Source organism: Gossypium hirsutum, chromosome D03 (assembly GCF_007990345.1).
Source record: "Gossypium hirsutum isolate 1008001.06 chromosome D03, Gossypium_hirsutum_v2.1, whole genome shotgun sequence".
NCBI lineage: Eukaryota > Viridiplantae > Streptophyta > Magnoliopsida > Malvales > Malvaceae > Gossypium > Gossypium hirsutum.
The window spans coordinates 51,654,600-51,679,336 of record NC_053439.1 but is presented as its reverse complement, the minus strand read 5'-3'; the positions used below and the strand labels follow the sequence as shown (position 1 = coordinate 51,679,336).

General features: G+C 32.4%; 2 protein-coding genes across 2 annotated transcripts; both read left to right on the top strand.

Annotated features, from left to right (window-relative positions):
* Positions 1 to 1,437: 1,437 nt before the first annotated feature.
* Positions 1,438 to 6,395, top strand: LOC107929275 (myosin-2 heavy chain). The gene is given in 10 exon segments (XM_016860647.2): positions 1,438 to 1,888; positions 2,169 to 2,369; positions 2,486 to 2,611; positions 2,757 to 2,794; positions 2,902 to 2,989; positions 3,103 to 4,768; positions 4,771 to 5,297; positions 5,433 to 5,588; positions 5,733 to 5,791; positions 5,966 to 6,395. Coding segments are annotated over 10 exon segments (3,174 nt in total). The 5' UTR covers positions 1,438 to 1,810; the 3' UTR covers positions 6,201 to 6,395.
* A 14,132-nt stretch (positions 6,396 to 20,527) lies between these two features.
* On the top strand, positions 20,528 to 24,273 carry LOC107929291 (probable LRR receptor-like serine/threonine-protein kinase At1g63430). Its single transcript, XM_016860665.2, has 13 exons — positions 20,528 to 20,978; positions 21,151 to 21,289; positions 21,376 to 21,447; positions 21,552 to 21,695; positions 21,780 to 21,929; positions 22,044 to 22,160; positions 22,246 to 22,310; positions 22,427 to 22,675; positions 22,784 to 22,989; positions 23,065 to 23,197; positions 23,276 to 23,433; positions 23,507 to 23,722; positions 23,796 to 24,273. The coding sequence occupies exons 1-13, from the start codon at positions 20,894 to 20,896 to the stop codon at positions 24,039 to 24,041; spliced, it is 1,980 nt and encodes a 659-aa protein (XP_016716154.1). The 5' UTR covers positions 20,528 to 20,893; the 3' UTR covers positions 24,042 to 24,273.
* Positions 24,274 to 24,737: the final 464 nt, after the last annotated feature.

Sequence of the window (24,737 nt, the reverse complement as noted above, 5' to 3'; positions counted from 1 at the left end):
AATGTGTACAATGGGACCTTAGAAAAAAAAACAACTAAGAATTGAATTGAAAATGACACATTTTAATGTCCAATAATTCAAAATGTAAATAATCAACCATTCCCATTTCAAACCAATTTAACAAAAAATGAATTAAGTGGATTGAGTCTTAGTTCGACTGGTATCGATATTGTTGTCAGTGTAGGAGGACGTGGGTTCGAGTGAGATGAAGCGCATTATCCTCCTTTTTAAGGATTGGGGAGGGGCTAACATTGTATAAAAAAAAGAACATATATGATTAAGTTAAAAGTCTAAAATGCATGTTTCCTAAGTTTACATCCTATCGTTGTATTTATTTTTACTAAAAAGGGAGAAAAGACAAAAATACCCTTACATTAATTTTTATTTCTTTGTAAAAGTAATGATATTTTAGTAATTTTTTAACTAAATTGATGCCCAATTAACTTATGATACCAACTTAATCTTGATCAGAAGTTTCATACTAACATAGTAAGTATAAAAAATAAATGTTTAATTCCACGGAACATCCCTAAATTATAAATCGTGTTTTAAATTGGTATCTAAACTCAAGAAGAGTCTAATTGAATATTCAAACTAAAGTATCATTTTAATTAAGATTTTTTGTCACTTTAGTCGTATCTTTGGCATTAAAAATCGATTTGGATCTGATGTGCAAGGGCAAACGCAAGGGACAGGTAGTAACCTTGGTCCCCTCTAACATGGTAAATTTATTTCTTTAAATCCTTTACAATTTATAAAATTACAAATAAATATAATGATAGAATTATACTTCGACCCTCAAAATATTTATTATTCAATTTTGACCCTTTAAATAATATTTTAGCTTCGCTCCTATTGACATAGTTCCTTATTTAATCACATATAAATTAATAAATATTTTTTAAACACGACAAAATCAAACTTATATTTAGTGCCAAAGTTGATGACTAGATTAAGGGAAAATTATAATTGGAGGACTCAATTGGAATATTTCAACTTTTAGTGGCTGATTTATAATTTAACTCATAGTTTTAGGACTTCTTTAAATTAACCCATAGTAAAATTTCTTGGATTTCGACTATGTAATTTCATTTTCGTCCATCAGGTCCGTATATTATATTTTATAGTTTTATCTTAACCGTATCCCAACTTATTAGGCTAATACAGTCAAAATCAATTAATATTTTTTATTTTTTCGTACAAACTACCCGTTTGACCCTCGTCCGAAACATGGAATATTTGCTACAACTAAACTGACACATGGGGGCATTAATGTCAAATTAATAGCCTTTACTTACTGTTCCCTTTGCTCAAAACAAACAAACACATGTTTTCACCTAATACATAATTAATTTTAATTAATCCTTGATTAAAAATTAATTTAATCACAGAGAAGCTTCTCCTTCAATTTTTTTCTCTTCCAAAATTTTCCGTTTTCTTATATTAAAAATAAAATACGTGCAATCTCTTTCCACCAGAGAGACTGTTACAACTTGCAAATGGCTCTGTGAGGGACAGAGAGAGGGAAAGAGCTCTTCTTTAGATCTGTTCTCTTTCAAGGCGTTTTTTGATTCTGAGTTCTAGGCTCGGTTTTTGACTCAGTTCCACTCGAATTGAACGAACTCGGTTCTGTTCAGTTGAACTCTATGTGTGGACTGCTGTAACTGGCTCTGTTTTCCCCGGTGCGTGCTTGCATTTTGGATTGGATTTCCGGCATTGGATCGAGAGATCGATTGAATGACGGCTTGCCAGCTGGATTTTCCGGACCTCAGGTGAGAGTCCGGGAATCCCGGCGATTTTTGCGGAGAAGATGTTTAAGTCGGCGAGATGGAGGAGCGACAAGAACAGGAGCAAAGCCGTCTTCAAGCTTCAGTTCCATGCAACTCAAGTACTCTCATTATTTCAAATTCTTTATCTTTCAGAATTTCGTATTCATCGAACATTTTCTTGTAAATTCATCTTTTTACTTTTTTTAGTAGCTTATTAGTCAGAAATTGCAGCTAAAACTGAAAAAAAAAAGAAAAAGAAATCGATTAGATTTTCTTGAAGCTGTTTGAGCTATTTTTCTCAGTTAAAATGATAAATATTTTAAATTTTTTTCCAGTAATGTGATTGAATAAGTTTGAAGAATATTGAAATATTAATAGTTTTTTTTCTGTGTGATTTAGGTTACGCAGTTGAATGTGCAAGCATTGATGATATCAGTGGTCCCTGGCGATGGAGGAAAACCGAGAACAAAGCTAGAAAAGGCGACGGTTCTAGACGGTAACTGTCGGTGGGAAAATCCAGTTTACGAGACCGTTAAATTTGCTCGGGATCCAAAGACTGGGAAGATCAATGAAAGAATCTACCATTTTATTATATCATCAGTAAGACATAAGTGTATACTTTTGATGAATTCATGTCTTGGATGTGTTGCATCTTTTTTTTTTTTTTTTGTTCCTCAAAATAATGGTGTAGTGAATATTTTATATGTTTGTTGTAGGGATTGGGAAAAGGAGGAGGTTTAGTTGGGGAAGCTTCAATTGATTTTGCTGCTTATGCTGATGCAATTAAAATTTCCACCGTTTCTCTTCCATTTAAGAATTCAAATTCTAAAGCAATTTTGCATGTTAGTATTCTCACTCTCACTCCCTGTGTTTCTCTCTCATATTTATATGCATCACGGATTACTTTTGGTTGGGATTTTTCTTTAATCTTTCCCCATTATTTATGTTGATTGATGTTTTGAAATTGAATTCAAACTGTTGGACCAGGTTTCAATTCAGAGGCTGCAGGAAAATGCTGATCAAAGGTAAAAGACTTGTCAATTCTTATTGAATTCTTGTAGTTATTGGATGTTATTTCAGAGCCTGGATCGGTTGTTTTTAATGTTGACTTTTTGTTTGATAATTATTACAGAGAGGTGGAAGAAATTGAAAATGCGAGCATTGAATCGCAAGATAGGAGCTTGAAGGTCGATGAAAACATTAAGAACGAATCCACTGAAGTAAGGCACTTATCATCATTTTCGGTTTTCTTGTTGCTGCTGTTAATATAAAAGTTAATTGAAAGTGGATTTGCATGTTTTACTTGTTTCTTTGTTTATCATCTGTCTGACAGGATGTGACTTTCAGCAAAATCACCCACAATGTTGAATTGCTTGGGAACTGTAGAGGATCCAATGGATCTGATATTACCATTTCAAGTTCTGATAGCATCTCTGGACTTAATACTCCACAAGAACTTGGAATGAGAAACAACAACATCAACCAGGACCCTTATCTGTCATCTATGAATAGCACCTCAGTTATTCCTAAAGCAACATCAATTACTTCCACAGCAATCTACGAGGAATGGTCAGCAGGGTCTGATCTTGGAATGAGTACTGATGACTCAAACAGTTCTCAGGACACCTTTCCGCGAGAAAATTCCCAACATGGTTCAGATAATGAGATTGAAAAGCTCAAGAATGAGATCATTTCTTTGTCCAGACAAGTGGATGTGTCGGATTTGGAATTACAGGCTCTTAGGAAACGAATTGTAAAGGAGAGCAAAAGGGGGCAGGATCTCTCGAGGGAAGTTGTTACTTTGAAAGGAGAGAGAGATGCACTCAAATTAGAGTGCAAGAAGCTGAAAGCCTGTGAGAAGCGAATGGATGATGCAAAAGTGAAAAGCAGGCTGCAGATTGAGAGTGGGGACCCCTGGGTTCTTGTTGAAGAAATCAGACAAGAGTTGAATCATGAGAAGGCATTGAATTCCAGTCTTCAGTTACAAATGCAGAAGACGCAGGAGTCAAATGCTGAGTTAATTCTTGCTGTACACAACTTAGAAGAAATGCTGGATGCGAAGAATATGGAGGCATCCAATCCACCCAATAACAAATCAGGATCCCATGTCAGTGCTGAAGAATTGAGAGTAATCATCTCAGGAAATCACACAGATGACGATGATGATGACGAGCAGAGGGAATTGGAACAACTCGTTAAAGAATATAGAGACACCAAGGAAACCTCTGTACTTGAACAAAAGATCATGGACCTTCACAGAGAGATGGAGGTCTACAAGAGAGATAAAGATGATCTTGAGGCACAAATGGAGCAGCTAGCACTTGACTATGAGATACTGAAGCAGGAAAATCACAACATCTCCTACAAACTAGAGCAAAGCCAACTGCAAGATCAACTAAATATGCAGTACGATTGCCCATCTTCCTTTGCTAACATAAATGAACTCGAGGCTCGAATAGAGTGCTTGGAAAGCGAACTCAACAAGAAGTCAAAAGAATCCTCTGGCTCCTTAACTACCATAAACGAACTAGAAACCCACATCAACAGCTTGGAGGAAGAGTTAGAGAAACAGGCACAAGTATATGAAATGGATCTAGAATCTATCATACAAGCCAAAGTTGAGCAGGAGCAAAGAGCTATCCGAGCAGAGGAAGCCTTGCGAATGACAAGATGGAAGAATGCTAATACAGCTGAAAGTCTGCAGGAGGAATTTAGAAGGCTCTCGATGCAGATGGCCTTTACATCTGATGCAAATCAAAAGGTGGCTACAAAAGCTCTGACTGAAGCTAGTGAACTACGCTTGCAGAAAAATGAGCTGGAAGAACTACTCAAGAAAGCTAACGAAGAGCTGCAATCAGTTAAGGAGGATTATCAGGCAAAACTCTGTTACTTTTTCAATCAAGTGAATTTAAAATCAAATCAGATAGTGCAGATGTTGAAGGAAATTGATGATAAATCAAAGCAGCTTGAACATCAAAAGAAGCATGAAGAAGAAGTTAGTGGGACTTTTCCCAAGAGATCCAGAACCTAAAAGCTGAGATTGACAAGCTGACTACAGAAAATAAATGCCTTCGTGAACAAGCTCAACAGACAGAAAAGTTGACACTGGAGTTGGATCACATCAAAGCATTTGCTGAAGAAATTGAAGTGCAGAATCAAAGAGGAAATTTAGAAAGAAATGAGCTGGTGAGTACAATTGCTTTGATGAGGGTTGAGAAAGAAGCTGCAGCTGAATCCTTGCAATCAGAGCTGGACACCCTCAAAACACAATGCACTGAATTGAAGTGGTCTGTGTATGAGGTTGAAGTAGAGAAAGAAAAACTCAGAAAGCAAGTAGTTGAATTAAAGGATGACCTTAAGAAGAAGGAAGATGCTGTTACTACCATGGAAAAGAAGCTGAAAGAGAGCAATGAAAGAGCGGCAGTTTCTGATGGAACAAAAACACCATTAGAAGACGATAAATCTGCCATGGTTCCTCTCAGTCCTATAGAGGTTGCAAGCCTAAGGGAGAAAGTAATGCTGCTTGAGGTAAATTTTCACATTCGAGTTTTATTTAAAATCCTCTTTGGAACAGTTTGTTGCACACGGTTCATCTTTTTTTCTGGAGCAGAGTATGAAAAAGGAGAATTTGTGTTCATATGATTCATATTTTCCTCATGGCAGGGACAAATAAAGTCAAAGGAAACTGCTTTAGAAACGTCAACAAATGTCTTCTTGGAAATGGAGAAGGATCTTCAGAAGAAAATTGATGAGTTAGAAAGCAGAGTAGAAGAACTCAGTGAGCGCAGCACCAGTTTCTGGAAATGCCAACTCCAAAAGGTCAGAAACATTATACCATGATTGTTAAGAAGATACAAAAGAACTCATTTTTAAGGGGAATTCTCTAATATTAATGAACAATAATTTGAAGGTCATTATATCCAGCTTTGACTTATATTTTGTTCTAAATATATAAAAATGCAGGTGTGTAAATATTCCAAGGATACATCAAATGACATTATATCAATGCCTTTTGCGAAAAGGTAAGACTTGGAAGATATAAAACTTTATTTTCTGACTCTGTTCTTTTTGTACCTTTTTCCACTATTCTTCCTTGTACTAGTTAGTTGAGGGAATAAATACCAAGAAGAGTATTAAAGAAACCAAAGAAAAGAGAAAGTGGCTAACAATTACTTCTATTGATATCTTATCCGCAGCAAGTATGACAGTTTGTCAGAGAAAGAACAGTCTATTGTCGATAAAGACGGTAACCAAGATGAATTGATAGCTGAACTAGAATCATTAAGAGAAAGAAACAAATCAATGGAAAATGAATTGAAGGATATGCAAGAACGATATTCCGAGATAAGCCTCAAATTCGCGGAGGTAGAAGGTGCACGACAACAGCTTGTGATGACTGTACGTACTCTAAAAAATACCAAGAGGAGCTGAAACTTAAAAAGGTAACAAAATCTTCCTATACAAAAAAAAAAAATGGAACGTAAAATTGAACTAGTAGCTTGGTGTGCCCGCACGGAAAATTTAGGTGGTGACAGTTCCTATTTTGAGTGAATAAATTAAATTGTACAAAAAAAAATGGACAGTTCCTTTTTAGTTTCCAAATGTAGGTAAGTTTTCCTTTGATTATTCAGGTTTGAGTTTTGTTCTACCCCATATTTTCTTTTTTGTTATCATGGCAACAATCTCCATTAATATAATTATTTCATTTTTTGATAAAATAATAGACCCTAAAGAAAAACCTCTTGGTGGGCCAAGTTTAGAAAGATTTCTTGTTTCTATTCAAGAACAGGTTCACATTATTGGATTTTGTACATAAAACTGTGAAGAAGTCTGTATGGGTCTTTTTTCGGAATTGTGGGAATTTCAATGTTTTTAGAATTAAATTTATGGTTAAACCAGTCAGGTGATCGGTGCCCAGTCCAGTCCAATTAGTTCATCTGATTCTCAATTCGATGGTTGATCGTACCAATTGGTGGATGAATTGGGTTGTCTTGCTTTAGACCTGATTCGACCAATCGGTCCAGTTTAGTTTCAACAACTAATTTTTATTTTTAGGTTTTTTTTGGGGTTAAGATTCTGGTAGGCTTTGGGCACTTATGCTTTTCAAATCACTAGTTTTTAAATGTGGGTCCTGAGCTTGGTTTGTTTAATTTTGATAGGCCACTAAATGCTTGGGTCACGAAATTTGTACAAGCCGGTTCGTCAGAGCCAGGCCAAGCCATCAGGCTCCACGTTTCCCAAACTTTCAGTTTTCCAACTTTACCCATGGGATTTTACATGGAGTAGAAAAGTTGCTGAAAATTACCTCTTTACTAATTTGGTTGCTTTTATAAATTATAAAGGCTAAAAGTTCGGGGAGGGGTTGAGGACACTGTCAATCCTTCTAGCACCGCCTCTGATTTGAAATTTGGCCACCAAAATTAAAGATACCTTTAGATGGATGATGAGATCAATTTTGATGAATAGTGAAATTTGAGGTAGAAACAATAATGATGTGTTTAGGTTGGAATGTAGTTGAAGCGGTGATGGAAAAATAGGAAAAAGAAATGCATTAGATTAAAAATGGTACATAATAATAAAAAAATTAAGAATTTTAATAAAATTATTTAAAATACATAAAAACATAACATTGGGGATCTTGATTAGAATTCAGTAGAATGGGCCCTAACAAGGGGAAGGACCCAGGATGTTGTATAAATAATTGAGTGGTCCTTTTTTCTTGATGATGAAGGATTTTTTTCACCGACTAACCTCCATTTATGTTGAAGCTGGTAAATAAGTTGCTATAACAGCTCCTAGTATTTAGGGATTAGTTCCTTGTAATTAAGTACTAAGTATGCTAATTAGTTACTACTTACCCATTCCATTACAACCAAGCTGTAGCAGCAAGAATAACAGACTTGAAGCATTTTATTCTCTCTTATCTTAACCTCCATTCAATATCTGACTTTTCAAATAAACATCTCTCTCTTTTTTTTTTTGTAATTATTGCAATGATATATTATTTGTTGCTCCTCAAGCTCAACAATTTTCTATCATATGGAACTGTCTTTGGGTTAATTTAAGTGCAAATGTTAATTTGTAGCAATTTTATGTATAAAAAAAAACATCTAATCTCATTGATTTTTTATATTTGTTAAATTCAAACATCAAAATGAATTTAGTTTTTAAATTTAAGTACTAATTTGCAAAGATTAAAAGTGGTAAATTGTGTTCAAAAGAGGCCTATGCTAAATGGGTTTGAATGTTTTTTGTTGGCACTTCATTGGTAAGGGTACCATTAAAGAGCTAGTTTTCATGGCTAAATGAAGCTAAGACAAATGCGCCTATACAGGAGCTTTGCTCCTCTAGTCTAAGTTTCATTTAGCATTGTTGTTGGCTCTCAAGTTTTGAGTTTAAAATGATGTGTCACGGAGTTATTATCTTCTTCCCAAAACGCATGTTTAATAAAGATAGAATGTGCAACACACTCGTTTATATAGTCTAAAACCCTTATTATTTTTTAAGAGTACTTACTTAACATTCTCCTCGACCCAATCTCGTGACGCCCTCATTACGGGCTCTCTCATCACGATTGGTTCACCCGGCCTAGCCCATCCATTGGGGCACTCAATGTGAAATCATATTATCAGTGATCGCTCTAATACCACTAGTCACGGGATTATTCCTCTTGTCTCAAAAGACATGTCCAATAGGATGTGCAGTGCACCCGTTTATATACTCAAAACCCTTTTTTTTCGATACAAGATTGATGCACCCTTACTATTTCTTTAACCCTTATATGACACTAATGATTCAAGTCCTACCGTACACAATACCAAAATACCATTCTCCATTGCTCGAGAAATTCGCTTGAAATAAGAAATTATTGTTACGAAAAAAAAACATTGTAAAAGCACATTAAAGGTTATGCATTGACCCTTCACCAAACACTAGGCATTGGCCCTTCATCCAACCCTGTTTGCCCTAATTATTTCAGGTGGATCCAGGAAGATTTACGTCCTTGGAACACCTTAGGGATCACTAGAGACATGGTAGAAAGAGCCAACAGAACAATAACATTTCGGCTGGTGGTCAGCGGCGGCAAAGCGTATGTTGAAAAGTATCGAAAAGCTATCCAGATAAGAGATGTTTTCACTCTCTGGGGCCAAAGGCGAAGCCAATCTTTTTTCTTTTGGAAGGGCCTAGTTTGAATTATAAACTTTTAAGAAAATTAAAAATACAATTTTATCATTATGTTAATGTAAAATTTTACAATTTTATCTTTATTAAATTAATTTTATCATTATGTTAATGCAAAAAAATTAAAATTTAAACTATAAACTTTTTTGCTTTTGGAGAGAGCATAGTTAAAATTTAAATTTTAAGAGAAACTAAAATACAATTTTACTATTAAATTAATTTAAAACCTTGCAAATACGCAACTGGCTAAAGGGACAATTTTTTATTTTGGGGAAGTCAGGGCCTTACTTGCACAACTCCTCAGGAAGTACCCCGAAAGGCTGCGTGACTTGGAACTCATGTTCGAAACCGATGATAGGCTAGTGACCGAATGCAACAAGGCTGCCACTGTTGTTTAGGATTTAAGAACTTTTGGGGTTCAGCCAGTTTCAAGTTTAGTCATTCTAGGTTTTGATTAATTTTGGATTAAAGCCATTTGGGTTTGAGGGTTAGGTAATTACAAGTTTAGATTGTTTTAATCATTTTGGGTTCGGATTACTTGTTCTGATCTTTTTGCATCTAGGTTGTTTCAAGTTCGAATTATTTTGGTTTAAGTCGATTTGGCTTTTATTAGTTTAGGATTTTGAGTTGGACAAGTTTAGGTTACTTGTTCATGTCATTTTGTTATTAGGTTGTTTTTGGTTCTATTCCTTTTGGGTTCAAGTTAACTTCGAGTTTGGGTTAGCTCGGCTGCTAATCAACTTGTTTTTGAATTTGAATTGAACTTGAATTCAAGTTAATTGAGTTGGATTTTAGATCTACATATCTAGCTTGAATTGTAAAATTTTTTTTTTCAATTTCAATACTTACCTAACTTAGCATCTTTAATTTATTACTGTTTTATAAAGTTGAAAGCCAATCCAAAGTCTCAAACATTCATAAAACTCATCTTCCCATCAAAGTTTAATCTCTAGAAACTGATAAAACTTCAAAATTTACAGTTTGGCGTCGGTTTTGAAGACAAAATTTATCTTAAATAACAAAACAGTCCTTGTTTTCTTTTTCTTGTTTTTAGGGCTGATATAAAATATAAAACCATGAGACATCATATAAGGAAATAATAGGGCCAAATGGGTAAACAGGGGAACCATATGCATACGGGAAAGGAAACCCCACAGTAGCTGATACAAGTTTACACCTTAACTGCAATGTCTTCCACCAACAACACTGGATTGGATCCTTAAAAGCTCTCATAAACCCCAATTCTCAAATCCACATGATGCATACATTGCAGGATTGCATCCTTCAAAGGCCAACAAGGTTTTAAAGCTTCCAACATACCACATCAATGCAAATATAGGTATAATTATAGAGCCAGCACAACTATGTTGTAAATTGTTTTTTTCTTTGGTACAACTCATACACCATAAGAAAGACCAAATCGCTACTTTAGCCCTACACACCACTAGCAGCCAATTCTCGCTATTTGATCCCAGGATGTGAGTATGGGGGTTAGGGATGAAGTCAGGAACTTGGTATTGGGAGGGGGGCATATAAAATTTTATAATTTTGGGGGGTCAATGTTAAAAAAATTGTTTAAAATAGGCTTAAATTTAATATTTTATAACTCAAAGGGATTAAAACTGCTATTATATCAATTAGAATTAAAGGAAAAAATGGTTCAAATCCTTGTACTTTTTGTATATTTGGAATTTAGTCCCCTTTAATTTCAAGGAATTTACTCATGTTACTTTTCAGATTTAAAAATGTAAGTGCAATTGTTAACACAGTCAAAACTCTTTTTTTATTAAATTCAGGTTCATTATAACGTTATTTTCTTGTTACATGACTACCGAGTGACTTTTTTTTTATTTTAAAATATCGTACCAATGAATTTTATAAAAGAATTTAGCTAGAGTTAACAATTGGGCTTGAATTTTGAAATTTAAAAACTAGAGGGACTAAATTCTAAATGTGTGAAGTGTACGGTGCACATTTGAACCTAAATTAAAATACAAAGATAAGGACCAAAAATATAATTTGACCTCAGATTAATCAATACTCTTTATTTGTTTAGATTATTTGCATTCAATCATTGGTACCATTTTGGCAATGCCTTTCTTGAACTTGATAAACTAAGAATTCATGGATTTGAAATTTGAGGAGCTCAAAATGGACTACATTTATGATCTACATGTATCACTTGTTAAATGAGTATATGCAAAGTAGTTGAAATTTGAGGCAAATGTACCAAAAGGAGCAATGGGGTTGTGCTCAAAGACAATGGCCTATGATGCACAAGGACTTGAAGGGAGGAAGAAGAAGAAATTCATGATGGAATAATTGGTGAAAGGCCCTTCTATTAAATTCCATGAAACCCTTCCTTCCCCTTAACCTCGGGCTCTTGCATTTGGGCAAAAGGCCCATCAAAAAATTCAAAATTATATAGCAAGTAAATAACTATTGTTTTCAGCATGAAATCTAGGAGAAAATGTGTCACACTTCATATTTTGAAATCCTGTTTAATAGGGCGGGTCGGGTTGGTCTGTTTTTGATTGAATAGAGAGTAAACCAGAAATGAACCAATGATGACAAATGCTTAACACAAGCAAATATATGTTAGTTCTCTGTTAGCACTAAGTCAGATACAACAACACAAGGTTCTTCAAACACTTTTCAATCAACTGATATCCTCATAGTTAAGGCCGTCGTACCATTCGCTACCTGATTCCTCTGTCGCCCGACATGCTGCACTCGAACATGAGTTTTCTCATTTTAAAATCAATTAAATAAGGTTGGAAAAAAACCCCACCAAACTGATCATTAATATCCGACTATAGAAACAAGCCAACAATGCCCGCAGCTCACTCAAACAGTACAAGCCAATGGTGCTGCTTTGAAGCTTTGAAATAATACTAATAGAACCTCGGTTTTGCCTTCATTCAAAAGCAATTGAAGGGGTAAATTATGCTATTAGTCCCTGTACTTTGTAAAAATTATGGACTTAATTTCTACATTTTAATTTGATCAACTTTGGTCTTTATATTTTTTTGAACCGGTCAATTTTAGTGCTTTTTAAAATTTGAAATTCTAGTCTTAAGCCAACAATACCAGTTTTAAATTCAGCTACAAGTCTTGTACTATGCGTACAGTTTTAGATTTAGTCAATATTCTCTAATTGGGTCAATCAAAGTCCCTATACTTTTCAAAATTTAAAATTTCATGCTTGGCACAAATTATAGCCAATAATCCATTAACTGGAGTAATATGTAGAAATAACAAAATAACATGGCATTATACATATAATAATATGTTTACCACATCATATTAAGAAAATAGCTGAACTTAATAAATTTAACAATATAATTTTAAATTTTAAAGAGTACAATAATTAAAAAGGACTAAATTAAAGTACAAAAACTAAATCCGAAACTTTTATAAATTTTCAAAATTTTGGCACCGAACAATCACAAACATCACGCAAATTCAAAGGCATTAAAGCAAAATAAAGGGACCACAACACCAAGAATAGGATATGCAGAGATCATCATCACCATCATCACTTTTATTGTTCCAAAAAAGTGTGATGTAATATTATTGCAAAGACATTGAATTGGACCCTTACCTGTCGAAATAGACAAAACAATGAAGAAAAAAAATAACCCCATCACAATCCAAGTGAATGCAATGATCTTCTTCCCTTGCAGGCCTGCTGGTCCACTGTTTTGTTCCTACAAGGTAAACAACAGATAAGATGAATGTCCTTGTTTTTGTAATGAACATGAAACAATTGACTTGTTCATAAAAATTCAAAATCAAACCAAGCTGGAACTTGGGAGCTTTTCTCTCATGAAAGTAAAATGGGGAAAAAGAAAAAGAGATTTGTGTGAGTGGTCCATTGTTGTTCACTATGTTTGGAGCTTTGCATATTGTAGAAAGAATTGACAATAATTTAAGCTTCTGCTGATTGAGACTTGATAGAACCTTAGTCTCCCACTTTAATGGTCGAACAATCGACAAAAGCTGATGCTTTCTCTCAATTTTTCTTCGGGGGGTTCTCATAGAAATATGCTTCAATATGTGTACATATCCTACTATTTCTTTTATCTTTCCTTTTTTAATTGGTTAAACCATATTTTTCGGATTTAAACTTGATTATTATTCTCACATTCGTGTTAATTTTTTTTTTTAAGTTAGACTTTAAATTTGGCAATTATTCTCACATTAGGGTTTGAATTTTTTTTTTGATTCAAGTTAATCTCTAAACTTAAACCTGAACTCTTTTTTTTGTCAAAATTAATCTCTAAACTTTACGGTTATTTACCCAAATTAATCCACGATATTTCCTTAAAAACATTAACGCAAAAACAATTATTAAATTCATGATATTTTTTTTATAAAATAACTTATGTAAAAGGAAATATAATAAAAATGTAATTTCACGTATTAAAAAATAACCTCACTGTCTTTCCATACCTTTCCTTCTAAATTACTATAAATAAAAATTAAGTAATTTAATGCTTTTCCTCTAAATTGCGATAAATAAAAACTAAATCATTTAAGAGAAAGTAAGGAAAATATAGTGGAGGGATCTACTTACACGATGTAAAACTTAAGTGGTTTTACTTTTCTTCGTAATTTTTTATACGTTTAATATTTTAACAATTCAATAGTTGAATTTATTAAAATATTTGTACTTATCATGCATGTAAAATTTTTTAATCTATCCGATATTTCTATCATGTCGATCTAAAATATTATCTACACTAATATATATATAATGGTTGAAAGTTTTTAACGTAAAACAAATAGTTAAAAAAATTTCATTTATGTTAAACTTGGTATGCACAATTTACATGATTGGAGCATAAAATATAACGATTGAATTATTAAAATATTAAATGTTTAAAAATTATAAAAATTATAAAACTATTTAAAATTTACATCGATATAAGTGACTCACTCGCATATATATAACATACAAACGAAAAAAAATGTTACTTTTCTTCTAATTCATATAAATATGATTTTTTTTAACATTAATTTCATTACAAGTTTTTATTATATCTATTTTTTTATATAATAGGAGGATAATACGCTTCAACACATTCAAACTTATGTCCTCTTATATTGACAACAATGCCAATGCCAATGCCAATACCAATCGAATTAATACTCAATCGACAACTATCTTACATATTCAATAATCAATTAAAATTAAAACCAAAAAAACCAATTAACCAAATTTTATCGATTAATTCGGTAACTCAATTTAATCTAATTTAGCAAACCATAGTAGCTAGCTAGACATGGCTTCAATCTTGCTTCCTATGTTTAGGTTTTTTATTTTCATTTTATAATGTACAGGTAGTGAGATGTATTAAGAGATATGAGTACATCAAATGGTACATCGATAAATAAATATATAAAGAATAAAAGATTGAATATAAAAATTGGTAACACAATTTAGATTTAACTGACGTCTTCCAGATCTTATCCGAAAATGAATCCATTAATACTCACAATTATAATAAAATTTAAGCCCAACCTTCTTACAAAAATGTTGCAACTTTTCTATTGTATCACTAGGTAAACTCAATGAAATCACTCACCTTTCTATTGAAGATACAAAATACAAACTCGCAAAGGTGTAAAACACGACACATAAGTTATGTCTCTCAATAATGCTATAATCATGAGGTGTGATATAATAGTTGCTCGTCACATTCTTTAATCATGAAGTCTGGGATTCGATTCCTATCCATGAAAATAGAATACATTTTATGACTAACCATTTAGAACAACTTAATGAACCTTACTTAATAATCACCACACTAAACTCCTGTCACAACATCTCATCTGATGGAACACAGGACAAAACTTAAACCCAAAACAACCAGGCAGAAGGACATGATGTTCGTATCACAAACTCCTCTCTCTCTCCCCCCTTTTCTTCTCCTTCCCTCTTACCCTCTCCGACCACCTTGTTAGGCGACCCTCCACTTTATATAAATATGGTTACCAGTCCATGATCGTTGAAAAGGTATGCAACATTAGGTCAGCCTTAAGTGTTATTATTTATTATTTGGGGGGGATTAGTTGTAGTGTTAGACTTAGATCTCAATTCCTTTGCTAACACTCATCATGTCGGTTGGAGAAATTGCCACTAATCACAGTCCTTGTCTTCCATACCTAGATTTTGTATTTCGTAGCGTAATATCGATTCAAGAACCAATTATAACACTAACTTGAGATAGAGATAATGTAACCTAAACCCCAAATTCGAAATTTTAATTATTAATAAAATAAATACAATATTATTTAGGTAAGCTTGGTACATGATACTTTGAAAGGATAATTTAAGATTTAAATTGGTGGAAAACTAATGAGTAAGAGAGACCTACCAAAGTTTACTAAGAAAAGAGTAACCCCACCCAATCATGAGGGGTCTTGCTTTTAAAGCTTTTTAATTAGTTACCCAAAATTTTGAGATTTCTTGTTGAATCAACATAGATTGTGAAGTACACAACAACTTCTATGATACTAATAATGTGAACCAAAAAAATAAGTTACATTTAAGGTCATTAAACTATTAGTAAATTTATATTTTAATCATTTAACTTTGAAAAGTTATAAAATGATTATTGAAATATTTTTCTACTCGTCGATGAGCAATGATCCATCATATAATCATCGAATCGTTGCTTGGAGCTCGTTAGCTAATTTAAAAAAAAAAAAACTTAACAACCTAGTGAATTAAATAAAAAATCTTTTAAATTATTCAGTGACTTAAATGAAAACTTTCAAATGATTGGATGACTACTATTTTGTAACTTTTTGAAGTTGAGTGACCAAAACATAAACTTACTAATAGTTTAGTGATATTGAATATAATTTACCAAAAAAAAAAGCAAATTAGGCAATTTAAGTTTATTTTGTGTAAATCATATGTAGGTATAAGGTATTCTCATTTCTAATATATATCAAACATAATTCTTTTTTACTATTTATATATATTCAGATTTATCCTAATTTAGATTCAAATATTTTTATTTATTAATCAAATTATGATTAGTAACAATTAATTTTGATGATAATTATTTTTATTATGCTGAAAATTTTTATGTAAAATCGAAATGCATACCTCCAACGAAATCATTTATATCTATGGCAAGCGTAACTTTTTATAATTATATAAAAAAAAACATTATTACGAGTGCACTTTAAAGAGGAGAATGTAGATTCAAATTTTGGAAACAACATTATTACGAGAGGCAACTACGAGCCCTGAACATAAATCATAAAATAAATATGCATAATACCAAAAAAATTTTTTGACGAAAACTAAAATAATAGTTCATGTTATCCCCTCCCCCAATAAAATTAGTCCATCATTTTGCTTTCATTAACTTGAATCATTCTCACCAATTCCAAATAAAATAATTAATTTGTACCAAAAAAATTGAATTATTGAAGACAGAAATCTGACAAAGAAGAGGTCTAAAATAAATAAATAAATAAATAAATGAAAGGATTTTCTTTTTCTATTTGCATTTTAGCTTTCCTTTTTTTTGCATTATCAACTAATAAAGTGTTTTATATAATAAATGGAAAAGCATTGCTGTCTAAACACATGCTAGCTTTAAAGAGTTTGATTGGCAAGTGATGAACAGGCCGGAATTTAGATTTCATAATAAATTAATATGCTATATACACGAGTCGCGTTGGGTTGGGTTGATTATTAGTTTATATCAAATTATAGAGTAAATTTTTTAAAATTAAAATAAAATCTAGCAAGATTTTCAGAACCGGACCGATGGTCGAACTAGTTAGATTACTGGTTCGTATGGTTTGATTGAATAAATTATTAAAAAATATTTCAAAAAATAAAAAAACTCATTCAATTAACTTTTTAACTTGGTTCAATCGATCTGCATTGGTTTCTGGGTTAATAAGTCCGGTGTCTCTCTTTGGCCCAATCTCCAACCGATTCAGTCTGGTTCAAATAACCATGACTCTAAGTCTCTACAATTCGTACATTTGGAGTTCTCCTACTTTTATTTTCAAGAATTTAATCTCTATACTTTTTAGATTTATAAATCTACTTTCAAATTATATATAACTACGTAACGTTTTAATTGAAAAGTTAACGATATTAACTATTTAAACTAACTAATTACATATATATATATAAAAGTATGAATTTGAAAAAACTTTTGAACTGACGAGAATATCAATTGTTTTCTATCATATTACGAAATTCACATTTAAAAAAAAAGTTGAAGTAAAATAGAAGTCGTGATAATCATAAACATTTTTTTACTCTATTGTAGGTCAAATATGTTTAAAATGCTTTAATTATAATTTGAAATATTTTTATAATTGGAGGGAATCGGGGTTTGTTTGGAATCGGACCCAAGCTCTCATGCTAACAGCATAACTCTCTTGCCACTAGGTTAAAAGTTTGTTGGCATAATTTGAGAATTTTCTATTATAATACTTGAACTGATAATTTAATATATTTTAATTATATTCAATTATTTAAATAAAAAATATTATTTTACATTACTGCAATTAAAGTATAAAATTTGAAATTTTAATTAAATATTAAATACATAAAATTACATGTAAGGCATGTGAAATTAGAAGCTAGTATCTTAAAATATGTACATAGGAAACTTATTTTCCATAATAGCCATGGGTGTCGAGGTAATTACAATTTCAAGTCTCTATGATTCCGTGAAAAATATTCATGAGCCTCGATACTCATGGGTGTTGAGGTCTCATCAATCGATATTAATTAGGTATTTATTGCTCACAAGTCTGACCAACTAACAAAATACAAAAGATCTTAACACTCACAAGTGTCGAGGTCTCTTCTTATAAATACCTCACCCTCATCCTTTTATGTTTTCACTAAAAATCCTCTCCAAAATTTTTAACATAATCTGTTTTAACATTAATCTCATTATAGGTTCTTATTATATATGTTTCTTTTTAATACAATACCTAGAACTACTCATAATTTTTAACGCACTTAAACTCATGTCCTCCTACACTGACAATAATGCTTATACCAATCGAGCTTTGGCATTATTGAAATAATTTAACATATTTAAGCTTCAAATAAATAAATAAAAGAGGATGATTTTTTTGACTTTGTGACACAAAAAAGCTTAATGACTTGCCCAATCTTTAATGGGTACGTGGGAATTGGGAAGGGCAGATATAAATTTAGGTCTAAGATTGAAAATCAAGAGGCCCCTATTTTCACTTTAATATTACTTAACCTTTTGGAATCTTTTGCTTGGAAGAATTTCGAGTAATGACCCTTCCACCTTAAATAAATCTTTAATTCTTTAAGCCAATATATATATATATACACACACATCTTCAATTCTTATGTATAAATTTAAAATTGTAAAAAGAACTATAAAATACTAAATCGATGGTGAGATGTTTTCAAACCCCACATAGTTTTCGATAAAGTTGAGAAATAAAACTTAAAGATAAAATTGAATATAGATACCCAAAATCCAATATCGAATGAACGACACGTCGCAAACTTCACTTCAAATAGTCAAACTCCCTTCAACAGGATCTCAAGTCATTTAAGAATTTAATTGACTCGCTTATCATAAAGTAACATAAATAAAATATTTGAAGCTTCAATTTTTTTTTTGTGAATAAAAAACAATACATTAATCTACTTAAATTATACCCAAACTCCTTTGAAGACATTTCAAATAACTGTAGGTAACTTTTTTTTTATCAACCGACGTTTTAGCAAGATTATTTGTCTCTTTATTGTTTTCTCTAGATACGTGATAAATTGACCATTGCATAATTTTAATCAATAAATATGGGATTCTTCTAACTAAAGCAGAATTCGACACCTTTAAATAACTACTCTATATAACTTATACCGTTTCCAAACTGTCTGAGAAAATAAACATACTGACAAAACCGGGATCGAGTGCAATAGTATTCTAATTATAATAAAAATAGAGCTTAAAGTTAATAATTTTAAAAGGGTCCACATTATCACAACTAGCTACTTTAATCATGTGCATTTATTTATCTTTTTTTTTATTAATGCATGTCCAATCAATGAGACCATTCCATATATTTTTGGCAAATATAAAATTAATAATTGGTAATATTAAATTATTAAATTGTTTATTTATTTTTATAATAATTTAGAATTAAGATCTTCATAAAATATTTATTCATTCAAAATTGCAAATCCTTGTTGGGTTTTTCTTAGTTTTAAATAATAATAAAGATGGAGTGGTTGTGTTGTGTGTCCATATTCCACATTTGATTTTTTTGATTAATTTAGTTTTCCAATCCAATATTATTTTAAACGTCAAAACTAAATTAGATACAAAGACCTCAATTTAGGTCTTGATTTGACTCACAATTAGGGTAATTATTATTATTATTTTCAATTATTAAAACCCATTAATTTGTTAAATATTTTCAATTTTTCAAGAATAAAATGAGGAAAATTTATAAAAATCTTCATTCATTTGATAATTATGTAACTTTTAATAGATATATTATTGTTTATTCTTATCCACTTACCGTATAGTATATATTCCCACTTAAGGAGCTTGTATGAAAGAGAAACATCACATTATCATGTATCCCTTACTAATTATTTAATGATATTTTAGCATATTTTTTTATGTCATTTACACATCATTTTGTTAATTTTTTTTAATCTGGATCTTAAACTTCAAACCCTAAACCCTAGACTATAAACCTTAAACCTCAAACCATGGACCCCAAACCTTACACCCTAGACTCTCGATCTTGAACTCTAGGTCAAGGGTTTAGGGTTTAGAGTTTAAGGTTTATGGTTTGGGTCCACGGTCTAGAGTTTAGGAATCAAGGTCGAGGGTTCAAGATCCAAGATTCAAAGTCTGGGGTCCAAGGATCAAGGTCTAAGATTTAGGGTTTAGGCTAAAAAATTATCAAAATAATGTGTTAGTGACATAAAAAAAGATGTTGAAATGACATTAAATAATTAAATAATTGACATAGAAAATAATTAACTGAATCTTGAACCTTAAATTTTAAACCTTGGACCTCAACCTTGGACCTTGGACCCTCGACCTTAAACTCTAGGTTTAGGATATGGGGTCCAAGGTTTAGGATTCAAAATTTAATATTTAGGGTTTAGGGTCTAATGTTCAGGGTTTAAGAATTGGGATCCAAGATTTAGGTTGAAAAAAATTGCCAAAATAATGTGTCTAATAACATGAAAAAAATGTTGAAATAACATTAAATAATTGGTAAATGATACGAGATGATGTGGCGTCTCTATTTCATACTATTTTTCCTCTAGAAAATAAATGATATTAGTGTTTTAAATATTTTTGAGTTTATATATAAATTTCTATTAATTCATAAAAAGAATAAGATTTTTGATAATTTCTGAATAGCTTTATCAGATTAGAGAGTAGAGATAATACTTACTTAAATCTTATAATTTCATTATATTAATTCAAAGTTGATAAAATTTTTAGTGATAAAATAAATCTTGTTCACTGAAAACTTCAATTACATCCAAGTTTTCCTTCACACGTCACTTTTCTTCCTATTATTTTCCCTGAAAAGACTTTCACATTTTTATTTCACACTCTCTTATTTTCTTCACACTCTCTTATTTTCGTAATATTCCCCCTTTTTTATTTTCAAGTGATTTTGCTTTCGTGGGTAGTTGATAAATCTTAAAGCTTTAAACCCAGTAGTTTTGCATTAAAAGCTAGCATCTTTATATCTCTTCATTATTTTGTTCTTGCTTTCTTTCATTTTTCTTTGTACTTTTTTAAACAAAGAATCCCCATTTCCAGTAGATTAATGCACCAAAGCTTTGAACTTTACTTTTAGTTTCAGTTTTTTCATAAAACCCACATCTCTTGTTGATGAATTCTACTTGTTGGTGATAAAAGAAAATGATGGCATACATTTATTTGCTTCTTCTATTTCTTTCTTATGGTGTTTCTTTGGTCACTTCTCGTTCTTTTCCTAGTGATGAAGGTAATGTGCTTTTCCTTTTAGTCTTTACTTTTCTGGGTTTTTTTTTTCTTTTGCAGATCTTGTTTGGTTTCTTGTAAAATGTGAGTAGAAATAAGGATCTTAACTGTAAATTCTAGCTTCAATGGTGTTCAAAATTTTGTTGCTAAGTTGGGGGAACTTTGGTTCTTTGCAGTTATGGCTCTTACAACATTTAAGGAAGATATATATGAAGACCCACATCTGGTTTTGTCAAATTGGAATGTTTTAGATTCTGATCCTTGTGAATGGTTTGGGATTACTTGTAATAAAGAGAGACAACATGTTATAAAGATGTAAGCTTTGATCCAGCATGTTCATAAACATTACTACACAATTGATGTATGTTTTTAGTGTAATCATGTTTCTTAATTTGTTGCAGAAACATATCATCTTCATCTTTGAAGGGATTTCTTGCACCAGAAATAGGCCAAATTACCTACTTACAAGAACTGTATGTTGGTTCTTATTCGAATTTGTTCAAAACCATGTTCTTGATTCAACTTATATCGGTCTAGAATTGTCGTAGTTGATACATACTTACCTGTGTTTTTGTAGAACTTTACAAAAAAACAAGCTGTTAGGGATAATACCGAAAGAACTCGGCATGTTGAAGTTCCTCAAAGTCTTGGATCTAGGGATGAACCGGTTGACTGGTCCGATTCCTTCGGAGCTAGGGAATTTATCGAGTGTGGTGAAGATGTAATGTAAACTTTATCGGCCTTGATTTAAGGAAATGAACTTGTTTTTTTTCCTTATTAATGGCTTTTTCTTTTGTTATCACAGAAATCTTCAGTCAAATGGGTTAACAGGAAGCCTGCCTGCTGAGCTCGGCAACTTAAAGTATCTTGAGGAACTTCGACTCGATAGAAATAGACTTAAAGGAGCTGTTCCTGCTTATAGCAAGTCAACATTTACAGCTAATACGCGTGGAATGTAAGTAGGAAACAGAGGATGCATGACCATTGTAATAGGATGGTTATAATCTATATGCGCCATTGGTTGTGTCAGTATTTCAAAGTTGATATCTAATAATTCTTTACACTACAGGTATGCGACACATTCAAACTTACCCGGACTTTGTAGCTCATCTCAGTTAAAAGTGGCGGATTTCTCCTATAATTTTTTGATTGGAAGAATTCCGAAGTGCTTGGAACACCTTCCGAGGTAAACTTTATTTTTGTATATCATTGATGTGTGTTGGCTTCTTTTTATACTACCGGTTCATGTTTTTCCCGTATTATTAATGCAGCGCAAGCTTTCAAGGGAACTGTCTTCAGGCCAACAATACTAAACAGCGTCCCAGCTCACAATGCGGTATATACATACACTATATGTAACCTTTTACCAATGCTAGCCGATGGTCTTTTTACAATGAAATTGTTTGATAATGATGATGTAACGGTTGACGGTGAAAATATTTGTTCTTTTAGGTGCCGAGTCTTCTGAAAGTCACCAAGCACCCAGCCCTAAGCATCAGCGTGCCAAAGATGTTGCAAAGCGTACGAAAGCATCGAAACCCGCGTGGCTCTTGGCACTTGAAATCGTGACGGGAATTATGGTAGGATCTCTCTTTCTTGTCGCTCTCCTTACCGCTTTCCAGAGATGCAATAGCAAGTCCGCAATCATAATCCCTTGGAAAAAGTCCGGGAGTGGGAAGGATCATGTGGTGGTGTATATAGGTTAGTTTGCTGTATATGCTGTTGAGCCGTTGCCTATTTTTCCTTGGATTAACTTTTGTAGTTTATTCCTTTAAACAATATTGATTTAGCATCACAATTTTTTCACAGATTCTGAGTTATTGAAAGATGTCACTAAATTTAGCAGGCAAGAGCTCGAAGTAGCTTGTGAAGACTTTAGCAACATTATCGGTTCTTCTCCTGACAGTTTGGTCTATAAAGGTACCATGAAGGGTGGGCCGGAAATTGCTGTGATTTCCCTCTGCATTAAAGAAGAGCGCTGGACTGGTTATCTCGAGCTCTATTACCAAAGAGAGGTACTTGTTATCGTGTAACAATGTGACGAACTTGGAGTAATCGGATTCTAAATTTTCGGTTAAATTGCTATGCAGGTGGCAGAATTGGCAAGATTGAATCATGAGAACATAGGGAAATTATTAGGTTACTGTAGAGAGAGCACTCCATTTACGAGGATGCTTGTTTTCGAATACGCATCAAATGGAACACTTTATGAGCATTTGCATTGTAAGCATACTTCCTCTCTTGCTCGGTTCACATGCAATGGTTAGCATGTTTTTACCATTGTGATCAATTTCCATGCAGACGGTGAAGGATCTCAATTATATTGGACAAGGCGAATGAGAATTATTCTCGGCATTGCTCGAGGACTTAAATATCTTCATACAGAACTTGATCCACCATTCACTATATTAGAGTTAAACTCAAGTGCCGTGTATCTTACGGAGGATTTTTCTCCCAAGGTATCTAATAATTTGTTCATTACCTCGGATTCCGGGGATATCTTTCTGATCAAGAAATTATCTTATCATGCAGTTGGTTGATTTCGAAAGTTGGAAAAGTATTCTTTCCAGATCGGAAAAGAACTCCGGCTCTGTCGGCAACAATGGAGCCGTTTGTCTACTTCCTAATTCCGTTGAAAAACGCCATGTAGACATCCACGGAAACATCCATGCATTCGGTATACTTATGCTTGAAATAATCAGTGGGAGGCCTCCATTTTGCAAGGATAAAGGTTCCTTGATAGATTGGGTAAGCAAAACTTTTAATGTCGTCATCGTGTTATCGATAAACTTGCATTCATGTGCTCTAATGCATTTTGCAGGCGAAGGACTATCTCGAGTTACCGGAAGTAATGTCTTACCTATTAGACCCGGAGTTAAAACATTTCAGATACGAAGACCTCAAAGCTATCTGCAAAGTTATATGCCTTTGTATTCAACCAGACTCTTCGAAACAACCATCGATGGACGAAATAAGCTCGGTTTTGGAGAGTAAGATTGACACATCGGTTTCGATCGAGTTCAAATCGTCTTCTTTGGCGTGGGCTGAACTTGCTCTCTCATCATGATTGATTTAAAAGCTCAACACACTGTACATCAAATACATACAGTTTTACAACCCCTTTTTTATCTTTGTAAATGCTTCTGCCATGCCAAAAAAAGATTAACATTTGGCTTCACTTATATAGCCATTGGGTGTTGAGAAAAAAAAAATCTCTGAAATCATAAAACATTTGATTATGTTTGTAAATTATGTTGATGTTGTTCTTAGCATCATACACAAAGAAATTGTTGGTTTTATTGCTTCTAGTAATCTTGAGAAAACTACATAACCAGTTATATATATATATACACAATCTATATCATGGATGTCGGTTTAGTGCGCACTGTTTCAGTACTAAAATGGAACATCGGCAGTTTTTTATCATACCGGGTAGAACATGGTGCATCAGACACCAAAGAACATTAAGAAAATATTAAGCTCTGTTGTTGAATTCCTAAATCTCTAAAATTTCAGCCCCTAGCTTGATTTCAAACGACTCTTTCAACCTTTGATAGGTATGTTAGTACGGATTATATCGAGGTTTAATGCATTAGATTTTCTTTCATCTTTAGAGTTTATTGATTAGTATTTTATATAATTGATAAATATTTTGTATTTAAAATTTATTTAGTATAATTCATTTAATATTTTAAATATTAAAAATATATATATTAGATATACTCTTTAAAATTTTTTAATAAAGTTGAAATGATACGGCGAA

Bases quoted from the DNA above. Each gene is read 5' to 3' on its own strand.
- LOC107929291 (XM_016860665.2), top strand. From the start codon at position 20,894: ATGATGGCATACATTTATTTGCTTCTTCTATTTCTTTCTTATGGTGTT. The intron at 22,311-22,426 runs GTATATACATAC...TTGTTCTTTTAG, and splicing joins GCGTCCCAGCTCACAATGCG to GTGCCGAGTCTTCTGAAAGT. The intron at 23,723-23,795 runs GTAAGCAAAACT...TGCATTTTGCAG, and splicing joins AAGGTTCCTTGATAGATTGG to GCGAAGGACTATCTCGAGTT.